The sequence below is a fragment of the Schistocerca serialis genome, chromosome 3 (assembly GCF_023864345.2).
Source record: "Schistocerca serialis cubense isolate TAMUIC-IGC-003099 chromosome 3, iqSchSeri2.2, whole genome shotgun sequence".
NCBI classification, from domain to species: Eukaryota; Metazoa; Arthropoda; class Insecta; order Orthoptera; family Acrididae; genus Schistocerca; species Schistocerca serialis.
The window spans coordinates 990,427,172-990,441,432 of NC_064640.1; the positions used below are offsets into that span (position 1 = coordinate 990,427,172).

A 14,261-nucleotide genomic window follows, 5' to 3' on the forward strand; every position below is an offset into this window, starting at 1 on the left:
AGTAAAGTTATCTAGAATGACAATTTTATGCCATTGCACTACGGCTGAGTTGAATATATGTTTTATTATCGGCTAAACGGGAAGGAGTACACGAGCTAAGTCCTCAGACACAGTCAGATGCAGGTTGGTGACTTTGATTTATTTTTTACCACTAAACTTTCATGCAGTCAGATGTGTATTTTGAGTACTAATTTTCCAACAATATTTTCATGGAGTCAGATAAAGTTCAGTTCAGTTAAATACGCAGTCAGATGCAAGTTTTATTAAAGACTAAAGCAGTCACATGCAGTTCAGTCTACTTTAAATAGAGAAGTTTTATTAACAACACTTTCAACTGGTATACTAAATTCATTCTCTATGAAATCTCCTCGAAAAGAATAGCTGAGGGCTACTTTGATGACTATGCGATGTGCCGGGGCTAGTAGTGTATTTAACACTAAATTCTTCGAGAATCTTCATATATAAATGATGCTCTAAGCCCCCCCCCCCTATTCTAACTCCGACTTTTGCTGTTGTACATGGATTAAAAAAAAAACGCGAACTGACTGTAATCGACCCTGCAAGTGGAGTAGAAAAGAGTTTGGCACCTGCAATAATTTAATTTGATAAATAAGTTAAATAAAGGAAAGTTTCATTAACGTAGTGAGAAATGAAAGGGTTGCTCTACCGATTAACAGAATGAAAGTTCTGTCCAAAATAACAATATGATTTCTTATTACTAAACTCAAAATAATAAACAAAACACATGAAACATTTACAATACATCAAATTGGCTCAAGTTGGATACTCAAATAAATGCTGTGAAGATGAAGTTGTCCCTAAACTAGATTGTGACATTTATGACGAAGTGGTATGTGGAGCCGATTCCTTGCAACTCAACTCTTAAGAGAAACACACAGCCAACCCAACATTAATTGCTGCTACAGTAGTGAGAACTCAGACAATGAATATCCAAGACAGAACAAAGATAGAAAAGATGAATAGGCGCGCTCTGCTGAGCTCTGATTATCTCCTAGGAAAATCCCTAATCTGCCGGTGCTGCGGACATACATTACCAAGCTGTCTTCTTAACTGCAAGAACATGATCTGGCGTACCGGAGGCGATGGCTGGTTGCTTTAGCGTCGTCGTGGTGATGATAATGTCGTGAGTATAGCCTGAAACAAAAATTATCCTGGTCTCGTTGTTCCAGACTAAAGACTTCCTAGCAATACAAATGCGCCTCTGAGGGAGATGAAGAAGGCTCGCCACACAATCACTGATGGTACAGTGATTGATTTTAACAAGCATAGTCACACAGTAACTCTGATACAGTCAACTTTAGCCAAAACTGCTCAAGACAGACAACATAGGCCGCTTGTACGCAGAACGCTCAATTGCCAACTGTACTCGGAAAGAAACTTCAGCAACTTCGTCAAACAGCTACAATTAAATAAAAGTATATTAGACAGCCAACGGAAGGCAGGCTGTCCAGAGCAGCGACAGCTCAGTCATGTAACCTACTCCAACCGAAAGGCGAGAGCCGACTCCCACAAGTACACCTGTACAAACCGAACACAGAACATTCCCGCCCCCACGACTGTGGCCGTGGTTAAACGTTCCAATCAGCAACTCAAAAACCGGCGGAAAATTCCACTCTATTGCCGAAGCACTACCATTCCACCAATGGAGTTTCTTGGCGCCAATTTCTGTGCCGATTTTGCTACGTCACGGAGCTATGTCTTGAGCAAGCCAATCACAGTTACGATTTTGCATAAAACGCGGGAATTTGCCCGCCAAGACTGCCTGGGGCACAAGTCATTCCCATGTCTCGCTGGTAGCCCGCCAGAAAGTGTTTTCGCTAAGTTTCTGCGAAGTAACGGAATCTCTAGCCCAGCCGCTCCTTCAGGCCCCTGCAGGCGTGTCTCCACCGCTCTACTGACAATGTCGGCGTCTGGAAAGCATTCACTCGACTCACTCACACACGTCGGCTTAACCCTTCCGAGATCCGCAGAGCCCACCTGTCACCGGAGCACCCGGGTGACCAGAGACGCTGTGTGGGAAGTCCGCGTGTTAAGGAATAGCGACTTTTCACCGCATACAATTAGAGAGGAAGATCGAATTACTCAGACTAAGATAGAAATATGAGAGGGGGCTCATGCCACCTCTCATAGCCTTTACGCCACTTTAGGTTGTAATTGGTGAGCGGTTGGCTCACATAGGAGCAAGGTAGTGAGTCAATCGCCCAAGAACAATCTCGCAAACTGACTCCACATGCTGCACTCTATAAAAAAACATCACTGCACCTGACAAATGCAGCTCATAGAGGGAGGATTATTTATGATGTAGCCAACTTCACCTTCTTATTATCGAACTCTAACACTCACATCGCACATCCATACCCAGGGAGCCCCTTCCAAACACCAATTCACACAGACATTCACACTCTAAATATGGCCCGGGCATGTGAGCCAAATGTGGAGCAGTTTATTCTTTACAACCAGAGTTGGAGTGCTCTGCAATTAAATGCCCAAGATGTTACAACAATTTCAGTCATTAAACTAACCTGAACTCAATCACACATGTTACTATTTAAGTCAACAATCTCTTTGTGAGCTTTCAGAATCTAATTGCAACCCCCGATTCATTCTGTCCCCCTGCAGCAAGAACAACCTTTACAAAATGTTCCCTGAACTGATGGTCCATTCACAATGACAGTGGTGGTATCTGCTTCAGTTTATGGGGACTTCAGGCACACTGTTTGCATACACACAACAATAAATACTGAATACAAAAAAAAACATGGTGTGGAGAACAATACAGTAATTTGTGCGCCCTACTCTATTACTCCCCCCCCCCATGAACCATGGACCTTGCCGTTGGTGGGGAGGCTTGCGTGCCTCAGCGATACAGATAGCCGTACCGTAGGTGCAACCACAACGGAGGGGTATCTGTTGAGAGGCCAGACAAACGTGTGGTTCCTGAAGAGGGGCAGCAGCCTTTTCAGTAGTTGCAAGGGCAACAGTCTGGATGATTGACTGATCTGGCCTTGTAACAATAACCAAAACGGCCATGCTGTGCTGGTACTGCGAACGGCTGAACGCAAGGGGAAACTACAGCCGTAATTTTTCCCGAGGGCATGCAGCTTTACTGTATGATTACATGATGATGGCGTCCTCTTGGGTAAAATATTCCGGAGGTAAAATAGTCCCCCATTCGGATCTCCGGGCGGGGACTACTCAAGAGGATGTCGTTATCAGGAGAAAGAAAACTGGCGTTCTACGGATCGGAGCGTGGAATGTCAGATCCCTTAATCGGGCAGGTAGGTTAGAAAATTTAAAAAGGGAAATGGATAGGTTGAAGTTAGATATAGTGGGAATTAGTGAAGTTCGGTGGCAGGAGGAACAAGACTTCTGGTCAGGTAACTACAGGGTTATAAACACAAAATCAAATAGGGGTAATGCAGGAGTAGGTTTAATAATGAATAGGAAAATAGGAATGCGGGTAAGCTACTACAAACAGCATAGTGAACGCATTATTGTGGCCAAGATAGATACGACACCTACTACAGTAGTAGAAGTTTATATGCCAACTAGCTCTGCAGATGACGAAGAAATTGAAGAAATGTATGATGAAATAAAAGAAATTATTCAGATTGTGAAGGGAGACGAAAATTTAATAGTCATGGGTGACTGGAATTCGAGTGTAGGAAAAGGGAGAGAAGGAAACATAGTAGGTGAATATGGATTGGGGGACAGAAATGAAAGAGGAAGCCGCCTGGTAGAATTTTGCACAGAGCACAACATAATCATAGCTAACACTTGGTTTAAGAATCATGAAAGAAGGTTGTATACATGGAAGAACCCTGGAGATACTAAAAGGTATCAGATAGATTATATAATGGTAAGACAGAGATTTAGGAACCAGGTTTTAAATTGTAAGACATTTCCAGGGGCAGATGTGGACTCTGACCACAATCTATTGGTTATGACCTGTAGATTAAAACTGAAGAAACTGCAAAAAGGTGGGAATTTAAGGAGATGGGACCTGGATAAACTAAAAGAACCAGAGGTTGTACAGAGATTCAGGGAGAGCATAAGGGAGCAATTGACAGGAATGGGGGAACGAAATACAGTAGAAGAAGAATGGGTAGCTTTGAGGGATGAAGTAGTGACAGCAGCAGAGGATCAAGTAGGTAAAAAGACGAGGGCTAGTAGAAATCCTTGGGTAACAGAAGAAATATTGAATTTAATTGATGAAAGGAGAAAATATAAAAATGCAGTAAGTGAAACAGGCAAAAAGGAATACAAACGTCTCAAAAATGAGATCGACAGGAAGTGCAAAATGGCTAAGCAGGGATGGCTAGAGGACAAATGTAAGGATGTAGAGGCCTATATCACTAGGGGTAAGATAGATACCGCCTACAGGAAAATTAAAGAGACCTTTGGAGATAAGAGAACGACTTGTATGAATATCAAGAGCTCAGATGGAAACCCAGTTCTGAGCAAAGAAGGGAAAGCAGAAAGGTGGAAGGAGTATATAGAGGGTCTATACAAGGGCGATGTACTTGAGGACATTATTATGGAATTGGAAGAGGATGTAGATGAAGATGAAATGGGAGATATGATACTGCGTGAAGAGTTTGACAGAGCAATGAAAGACCTGAGTCGAAACAAGGCCCCCGGAGTAGACAATATTCCATTGGAACTACTGACGGCCGTGGGAGAGCCAGTCCTGACAAAACTCTACCATCTGGTGAGCAAGATGTATGAAACAGGCGAAATACCCTCAGACTTCAAGAAGAATATAATAATTCCAATCCCAAAGAAAGCAGGTGTTGACAGATGTGAAAATTACCGAACTATCAGCTTAATAAGTCACAGCTGCAAAATACTAACACGAATTCTTTACAGACGAATGGAAAAACTAGTAGAAGCCAACCTCGGGGAAGATCAGTTTGGATTCCGTAGAAACACTGGAACACGTGAGGCAATACTGACCTTACGACTTATCTTAGAAGAAAGATTAAGGAAAGGCAAACCTACGTTTCTAGCATTTGTAGACTTAGAGAAAGCTTTTGACAATGTTGACTGGAATACTCTCTTTCAAATTCTAAAGGTGGCAGGGGTAAAATACAGGGAGCGAAAGGCTATTTACAATTTGTACAGAAACCAGATGGCAGTTATAAGAGTCGAGGGGCATGAAAGGGAAGCAGTGGTTGGGAAGGGAGTAAGACAGGGTTGTAGCCTCTCCCCGATGTTGTTCAATCTGTATATTGAGCAAGCAGTAAAGGAAACAAAAGAAAAATTCGGAGTAGGTATTAAAATTCATGGAGAAGAAATAAAAACTTTGAGGTTCGCTGATGATATTGTAATTCTGTCAGAGACAGCAAAGGACTTGGAAGAGCAGTTGAGTGGAATGGACAGTGTCTTGAAAGGAGGATATAAGATGAACATCAACAAAAGCAAAACAAGGATAATGGAATGTAGTCTAATTAAGTCGGGTGATGCTGAGGGAATTAGATTAGGAAATGAGGCACTTAAAGTAGTAAAGGAGTTTTGCTATTTGGGGAGCAAAATAACTGATGATGGTCGAAGTAGAGAGGATATAAAATGTAGGCTGGCAATGGCAAGGAAAGCGTTTCTGAAGAAGAGAAATTTGTTAACAACCAGTATTGATTTAAGTGTCAGGAAGTCATTTCTGAAAGTATTCGTATGGAGTGTAGCCATGTATGGAAGTGAAACATGGACGATAAATAGTTTGGATAAGAAGAGAATAGAAGCTTTCGAAATGTGGTGCTACAGAAGAATGCTAAAGATTAGATGGGTAGATCACATAACTAATGAGGAAGTATTGAATAGGATTGGGGAGAAGAGAAGTTTGTGGCACAACTTGACCGGAAGAAGGGATCGGTTGGTAGGACATGTTCTGAGGCATCAAGGGATCACCAATTTAGTATTGGAGGGCAGCGTGGAGGGTAAAAATCGTAGAGGGAGACCAAGAGATGAATACACTAAGCAGATTCAGAAGGATGTAGGTTGCAGTAGGTACTGGGAGATGAAAAAGGTTGCACAGGATAGAGTAGCATGGAGAGCTGCATCAAACCAGTCTCAGGACTGAAGACCACAACAACAACAACAACTCTATTACTTACATAAGAATTACAATGCAAAACACAAACACATACAAGGTATAACATACATTACAAAAACAACCCTAGAGAAAGAAATTTAAGAAAAAGCAAGGTTCATGGGGTGTCAAGTTGTGCTTGCACATTGAACAATGTTCACGACTGTGCTGAGAATGATGCACTGAATCACATTGTTAGAAATATTCGAAGCACTTCACAAATTCGTTAGTTTCTCTGAGGGGGTTGGTATGTTGAGTCATATGCATTGCTGCACGTGGTTCCATGTCTTGAGTATCGGAGGGCGGCTTTTGGGATGGGGCCACAGTGCTGACATCACATAGGGCTAAACTTCGGGTGTTGTTGTTACGTTGTTGCAACGGCAATAGGGCATGCTGGAGCATCTGCAGTACGCTGTTGAGATTGCAACAAGACCCACGCATATGATCACGGCAGTACGGTAGGAAGACATAGTGATAGGCTCTCCTCACGTCGATTAATTGTCTCTGAGGTCTACTAGTTGGGATACATCACTAATCCAGGTCTCTTCTCTCCCTGGACAGTACTTTACGTTTCCCAATATTGCAGTTTGACGAGGGATGATGGCACGTGGAGTGACTCCACAAGTGTGTGAGGTCATCCAGACAGGATCGAACTAGGAGCGACGATTGCTACAACTGCTCTCTAAGTGAGAGGAGAAGTTAGAAATGAGTCAATTCATTTGTTAGAGTTTGTCACATGATACTGCTTTGTGTATGCAGATCAGCCAATGCTAGTGAGTTGTAAAAAGTCAAATAGGTGATTATATAGCGTCCCGTTCTTTCTTGAGGCACATGAGGCGCAGGTTCTGACACCTTATGTGATCTTCTTCGTGTACTCACGACAACGTGGTCTGCCGCAGGGAATCCCTCCAAACGGCTGGCGCGTCTGGAGAGCTAGCTGGCTGTTGCGTGCTGGTCGCGTGTCAGTGTCAACGGCCAGCCACACTTTCGCTTGTGGCCCGGCGAGGGTTGTCCATCGCTAATCCCTCAAGTATACGGCCCGGTGACTGTCAGCTTGTAGGACCGGACGCTGCCGCGCCCTTCTGGTCAGGTGGCGCGCTGACGCTCCCCTTCTTGCAGATAGCCGATGACCTCTTGTTTTTTGCTCCGGCCGGCCTCTGCATTGCCACGATTCCCGTCATCGGCACAGTTCTGACAGAAATCTTATGCCTAACTTTTCCCATGACCTTCTATGTTATAATAAATTTACATAACGATACATTGATGGTCTGTCATTTCAGACACTCTTATTTTAATTTTATAGTTATCAATCTATGGCTATCATTATAACAAAATCTTGGTATATCTAATCTAGACATGGAAATAATCTATCTTGTATTTGTGTAGAGACCGATCTCACTACTGTACATGGTGTGTGACGCTATATTGGATGAACAACTAAGTGTGTGGGCCCGCACTAATATTACAATTACTTATATAGATCGACAGTAGACATGCTCAAGAATTAACTACCATATGCCAACGATCTACATTCTATGTCTTTTGAATAAATTATGTTATTATGCAGGTTGAAGTTTTACTGAGCTATAAAGAACATGCAACTATTCTACGTTCGCTCGCCGGTCGTCCCTCCATCTCGGGTCTGTGATTTGGTGACCTGAAAAATAGCATCTCAACAGGCTCGCGCCAAACATTCCTACTTGTGATAGAAAACCCCCACAATATTAAGGATCTAGTAATTGTTAAATCCTACAGTTTAACTTATCCTAGTATATGGTATTCTCTCTCTCTCTCTCTCTCTCTTTACCTTATACAACAATCTTACATAATTCCTGTTACGCTGAGATGTCTCGCTGCTCCCCGCTATTGACGACAGTTATGTGCGCGCAGTACGACATGGCCTCCGAGTTCTCACTACGCCTCACTGAAACTCCAGAGACTGGGTTAGCCATGGCTATGCAAGACAATAAATTTATAGTTGCAACTTCTTTTTCTATGTGATGCGGTTTTCGCGATCAAAGCACACTTTTCCAGAGACAATGTAATATAACCAAGCCAGGACTGGTTCCTGTTGAGGATTCCGTTGCACACCACACAAGGGGATGACAGTATCTTCTCATATACAGTATATAAAAGAAAGCGGATGTAGGTTCCGTATGGGACTGTGTGACATGAATTACATATAAACTGTGTTTTAAAGTGTAGTAGTGTGACAGATCGTTCTTGTTTATGTGTAAAAGTAACACGTTCCACTGCTCAGTCTCCTCCCAGATAGTCAGAAACACCACAGTAAATTTAGAAGTGGAATACATGCCGTAAATGACAGCAGTTTTAAGAAATTAACATGAAAGGAATCCAACAGAGACCTTTCAACATACCTCCGCAAATCCACCACGAAACTGTAGGATCCCTGATACGCATAATCTGTATTTCGTTCCAAAGACCGAGAAACAAGCCATTAAGCAGGTGGTCATAACGTTTTGGCTCATCAGTGTTATGTCAGATTCTTTGCTGTTTTACACCATACGACCAGACAGAGGATATTAAACTTATATGTGGAATTCAGCAGTGTTGCTTGATCCCAGGTCGCGAAACACGTTGACAAAATCATTAGTATGCTGCAGCGCTCCTTCTTGTGACTCGGCTGACAGACTGAACAGCACAAAAAAGAGACAAGCTACCTTTCATACTTTCAAGACTACTGAAAAATTGAAGTAAATAAATAACCGTGCAACACTGGATTTCTTAGCTTATACGGGACCTAAATACTAGTAGGTTGTTTTCGAACATTTCTACATCACCCCTTTTCATACACTCTCCCTCCTCTGGGCTGATGAGGAATATTACTCCCAGAGAATTTTTTTGCAAATAATAAGTCATGTGCTTAATAAATTCAGTTGAAACTACTCCAGGTGTTCCTGAGGTGTGCTTTTCATTCACACACTTATAGGATGTAGATGGTTCTTAATTCCATGTATCAAGTAATCATTACACCTGGGATCCTTTAAACACTCGAACTACACTGTATACAACAGCTCCAAACTTCTGATGACTTTACAAATGAATTAATGTGTTAAATACGCTCCAAGACACATTAAGAGATTGCGAGGCATTCTCACTTCTGATTCGGTGTTACGCCGCTTCATGTTCTTTACTGCGATTTGACTTCATACATTATGATGAAATGGTGGGCAGTAGTTAATGGCCCTGTTTGCGTGCTCTAGGGAAGGAATGACGATAAGCTTTACCTGTGTTCAAAGGAATAGGGTGCCGATTTAAGTGACTGCAGTAAAAGCTGCGGAATTGGTGGATTCAGCAAAACGAATCGCTGCAAGAATCTTGGTCCTTGGCACTTCTGTGATGCTGTCAGTTTGCGTACTTGCCAAACAGATGCGCATTATCAAGAAAAATATTGTTCATTAGTATGCTGTAGATGTTTAATGCTCTGATTGTGTTGTTTATGTGTTTTATTTATAGTGCATTTGTGTCAGCGACATCTGTGTCATTTGTCGGCCTATTTCCCGTCGTTGCTAACGGTGTTGTATTATTTTTGTGGTGTTTACTATTGTATTTGCTTTGTATTTGGTTGTTTTTTTGTGGCGGCGTTCGTAGCGACAAACAATTCGCTGTAGAAACGGCTTACGAAGTCACCGCCACACTTTTAATAGCGGGCCGACCGGTCCGCTGGAACAGTGAACAGAAAAATGAAAACCCAAACACTCCGATTAAATAAAAGTCGGTACTTATCTTTATTAACGAAGATACAGAAACACAGTAGTGAACTCCGTGTCTACAGAGATCTGTCTAGTTCGAGTCGGAGCGGCTAGGTCAGCGTCGGCTGACGACAAACAACAACTCTGCTGCGATAAACACACAACTGACTAGCAAGTACACAATTCGGTGGCGAGTATACAACTGAGCGGCGAATACAGAACTGTCCTAGCGCTCGCGACTCCAGCGCTTAAGAAACCAGAAGCCAGCGGTGGCGCGCGCAGACTTGCGGCAATTTCCTGTCTCGCTGGCGCTGCTTATGCGGACGGCGTCCGGACTTTGATGCTGCCAACCTTTTGGCAGCGGGCTCGGGTGGCATTACTGGCTAGGATATAACACTCCTCCCCCCCCAAATCGCCACACCGTCGTTGAATAATGACGTGGCGAGCGTCGACGGCGGGGGAGGGGTCTGGCCGCAGGCGTAGCGGACGAGACCGGGGCGGAGACTGTTGTCGGTGGCAGTCCCCGGTCCGCACCCCAGCATTGGCTGCGCGGGGCCTCGGGAAACACCGACTGAAAACCGAGGTCAGGGTGCACGCCTGTGACCACGGGCGCAGCTTCTGGTACTGGACGCGACGGGGCGTCGGGACCCACGAAGAGAGGCAGCGTCTCCTGACGCTGCGTCGACGGCTGCTGAGTGGGCGCCGGACAAGGCGCTGCGGTGTCAGACTCCTTGGGGGTGCCCAAGGAAAGCGGCTGCAGGACAGGCTGCACAGCCACCGCTTGGGAAGGCGGCCCGGCTGAGGGGTCGACGTCCATCAGCTCCGAAGGCGGTGGCGACTGAAGAGGGACCGCAGGCGCCGGAGCGACCACCTGGGGCGCTCCCGGATGAAGCTGCGCGGGAGGCATCAACGGGACGGGCTGTCGGCGTGGTAGCGGCGACGGCTGCTGCTGCTGCCCTGGGGGCGGCAGCGAAGTCGGAAGGCGCGGCTGGAACCCGCCGCGGACCAAATCTGTGGACAAAGAACGAGCGGCAGAATCCGGGCGGCCAGCGCGGCGCAACTGGTTCTGATGCCTCCTGTGCACCCCAGTAGCACCTTGAACAGTATAAAAACCGCGACCCTGGACACTTATCACGGTACCACGTTCCCAACGACGGCGACCGTGATAAACTCTGAAAAAAACAGCGTCGTTGCGCTGAAAACGCGTGCGATGCTCAGAAGCGGCGGGTCGATCCGGGGGTTGCAACAACCGTAGTAGGGTGCGATGACGACGGCCGTGGAGAAGCTCCGCAGGCGAAGGGCCGTCGCGTGGCGTGGTCCGATACGACGACAGGAACGTGATGAGGGCCTGCTGACGAGAGTGCGTAGCACGACGGCGGTCCATATGATCCTTGAATGTATGTACAAAACGTTCCGCTGCACCATTCGATTGAGGGTGGAACGGCGGAGTAAGAACATGGCGAATGCCATTGGCAGAACAAAAACTTTCAAATTCAGCAGAGGTAAATTGTGGACCATTGTCAGACACTAAAACTTCTGGAAGACCCTCAATACAAAAAATTGAAGTCAACGCCTGTATAGTTTGTGCAGACGTTGTAGACTGCAGGGGCACAACAAACGGAAAATTACTAAATGCATCTATCACGATGAGCCAACGAGAATGCCAATATGGACCAGCGAAATCAATATGTACTCTCTGCGAGGGACCGGCAGGGCGTGCCCACTCAAAATAGCGTTGAGGCGGAGCAGCTTGGTGTTCGGCACACGTCGAACAATCTGTAGACATCTGCGTAATCTGCTTATCAATGCCGATCCATGTACAATGACGGCGGGCAAGCTGCTTGGTGCGGACCACTCCCCAATGACCTTGATGCAACAAGTCGAGGACCTTGGATTGGAGCACTTGGGGAACCACTACACGAAGCTGGTCATTCTCGGTGCGTAACAGCAAAACTCCGTGCGAAACAGACAACAGATGACGTTGCGGATAATAGCGACGAACCACAGGATCCGATATGTCCTTTGCCTTGGACGGCCAACCACGTTGAACAAAACGTAATAGTAAACTCAGATGAGGATCCGTAGCTGTCTCACGTGCCACCTGACGATAATCAATCGGAAAATCCCGGAGGGATTGATGCTCATCGGCGTCAATCTGATGGCAAGAGTCGTCAGAGGAATCGAAGACATCATCCGCAGCAATCGGCAATCTAGAAAGCGCGTCAGCGTTTGCATGCTGAGCTGTAGGGCGATACAGTATCTCATACTGGTATTGTGATAACAAAAGAGCCCAACGTTGTAGTCTCTGAGCTGTCCGCTGAGGAACTGGTTTAGACGGATGAAACAGTGACGTCAGGGGCTTGTGATCTGTTACTAAATAGAATGGTCTACCATAGAGGTAGTGATGGAATTTTGTGACACCGAACACAATAGCCAACGCTTCCTTGTCCAATTGGCTATAATTACTCTGAGCTTTGTTTAGCAATTTAGATGCGAACGCAATAGGACGTTCGGTGTTACCGACTCGGTGAGACAACACAGCACCGAGGCCGAAAGAAGAGGCATCACAAGCTAACACCAGAGGCTTGTTAGGGTCGTAATGGATCAGACAACGATCATTCAATAAAGCCTCTTTAAGCTGCTGAAAGGCTGATTGGCAATCAGCTGACCACACAAACGGAACATTCTTACGGCGGAGACGATGCAACGGTGCAGCAATCTGTGATGCATTAGGTATAAACCTAATATAATATGTCAATTTGCCAAGAACTGCTTGCAATTCCTGCAGATTGCGAGGGGCGGGCAAATCACGAATAGCTGCTAAATGTGACTGGGAGGGATGAATGCCTTGGGCATTAATAACATGTCCCAGATACTCCATCTCCGTAAGGAAAAATGAACATTTATCGATGTTGCAACGTAGGCCTGCCTGAGACAACACTGTAAACAAACACTCCAAATTACGGAAACGTTCAGCAGGCGTCCGACCGGACACAACAATATCGTCTAAATAGTTGCAACACGATGGCACATTAGCCAGAAGTTGTGACAAAAAACGCTGAAAAACAGCTGGAGCTGACGCACAACCAAAAGGCAAACGCAGAAAACGGAACAACCCCAACGACGTGTTTATGACAAAATACTGTTGTGATTGCTCGTCGAGGGGCAATTGCAAATATGCTTCACGGAGATCAATTTTGGAAAAGAAACGAGCTTCCCCTAACTTATCCATCAGCTAGTCCGGTCTAGGCAAAGGAAAAGAATCAATGACAGTCTGAGGATTAACTGTCGACTTAAAATCAGCACACAAACGTAACTTGCCAGACGGTTTCTTTATAATAACTAAGGGAGAAGCCCACTGGCTCGCTGAAACGGGTGGAATAACACCGTTGTTTTGCCAACGACGAAGTTCATCTGCTACAGGTGCCCGGAGGGCGTGAGGCACTGGACGAGCACGAAAAAATCGAGGCTGAGCATTATCTTTTAACGTAATATGAGCGGCAAAGTTCGCAGGACAACCTAGTTCGTCTTTAAATATGTCACTGTATTGTTTACACAAATCGGTTATGCTGTCTTGAGGAACAACAACAGAATTAATTTGCAACACATTGTCTTGGATAGACAGGCCAAACAAGTCAAAACAGTCTAATCCAAAATGTTTACACTGTCTGTAGCGCGGAACACTGTGAATGAAACTGTTTTTGTATTGCCACGGAATGTGGCTGGCACGCTACATACACCTAACACAGGAATTTGTTCTCCACTATAAGTAGCCAAAGAATGTTTCGCCGCTGAAAGTTTAGGGCGGCCGATAGCCGCATACGTAGCACTATTTATGAGAGTCACAGACGCACCAGTGTCTAATTGAAAATTGAAGGTCTTATCCTGGATGCGTAGCTTCACAAATAGTTTATTACACTGTCTCTGGATCGGTGCAGTGGAGGCGGAAGACAAAATCAGCGCGTTTAGCGCATGTTCGCTGCTTACGACAACTCGTGGGTTGGGCGGGTGGAACAACAACTCCCGCTTCACTTGCAGTCTGTACATTACGTTTTACAGCGTTTGAATTACGCTTGGGTCGCATAGCAGAGGGCTGGGTGGGTGGTTTATTGCGAACAAGTTTATTACCCACACGAACCGTGGAAGAGTCTTTAAACGCGACCTTCTGGGCGGGCTGGCTTTGAAGAACATGAATATCCATGGGCTGGGCAGCACTAGAATTGTTCTTGCGTTTACGCAAACAAACAGTCTGGATGTGTCCTTTCCTTTGACAAAAGTGACAAACCGCGTTTCTTAACGGGCAACGTTCACGAGGATGAGCAAGAACACACTTAGGGCAAGACTTAACTCTATCATTTTGCACACGCGGCTGACGAATGTGTTTAACATGACGCGGCCGGCTAGTGTTTACAGTCTGACTCTGCCGGTGGGGCCGCGGGCGT

General features: G+C 45.2%; 1 protein-coding gene across 1 annotated transcript in view; it reads right to left on the minus strand.

The window, feature by feature from the left end:
• Nucleotides 1–14,020, minus strand: part of LOC126471354 (proline-rich protein 2-like) — a 118,403-nt gene extending 104,383 nt beyond the window's left edge. The window contains exons 1-2 of the mRNA XM_050099475.1: nucleotides 13,948–14,020; nucleotides 10,445–10,830 (exon numbers count right to left, since the gene is read on the minus strand). Coding sequence (XP_049955432.1) covers nucleotides 10,445–10,830; nucleotides 13,948–14,020 — 459 coding nt within the window. The remainder of the gene's footprint in view (nucleotides 1–10,444; nucleotides 10,831–13,947) is intronic.
• Between the last annotated feature and the right edge of the window lie 241 nt (nucleotides 14,021–14,261).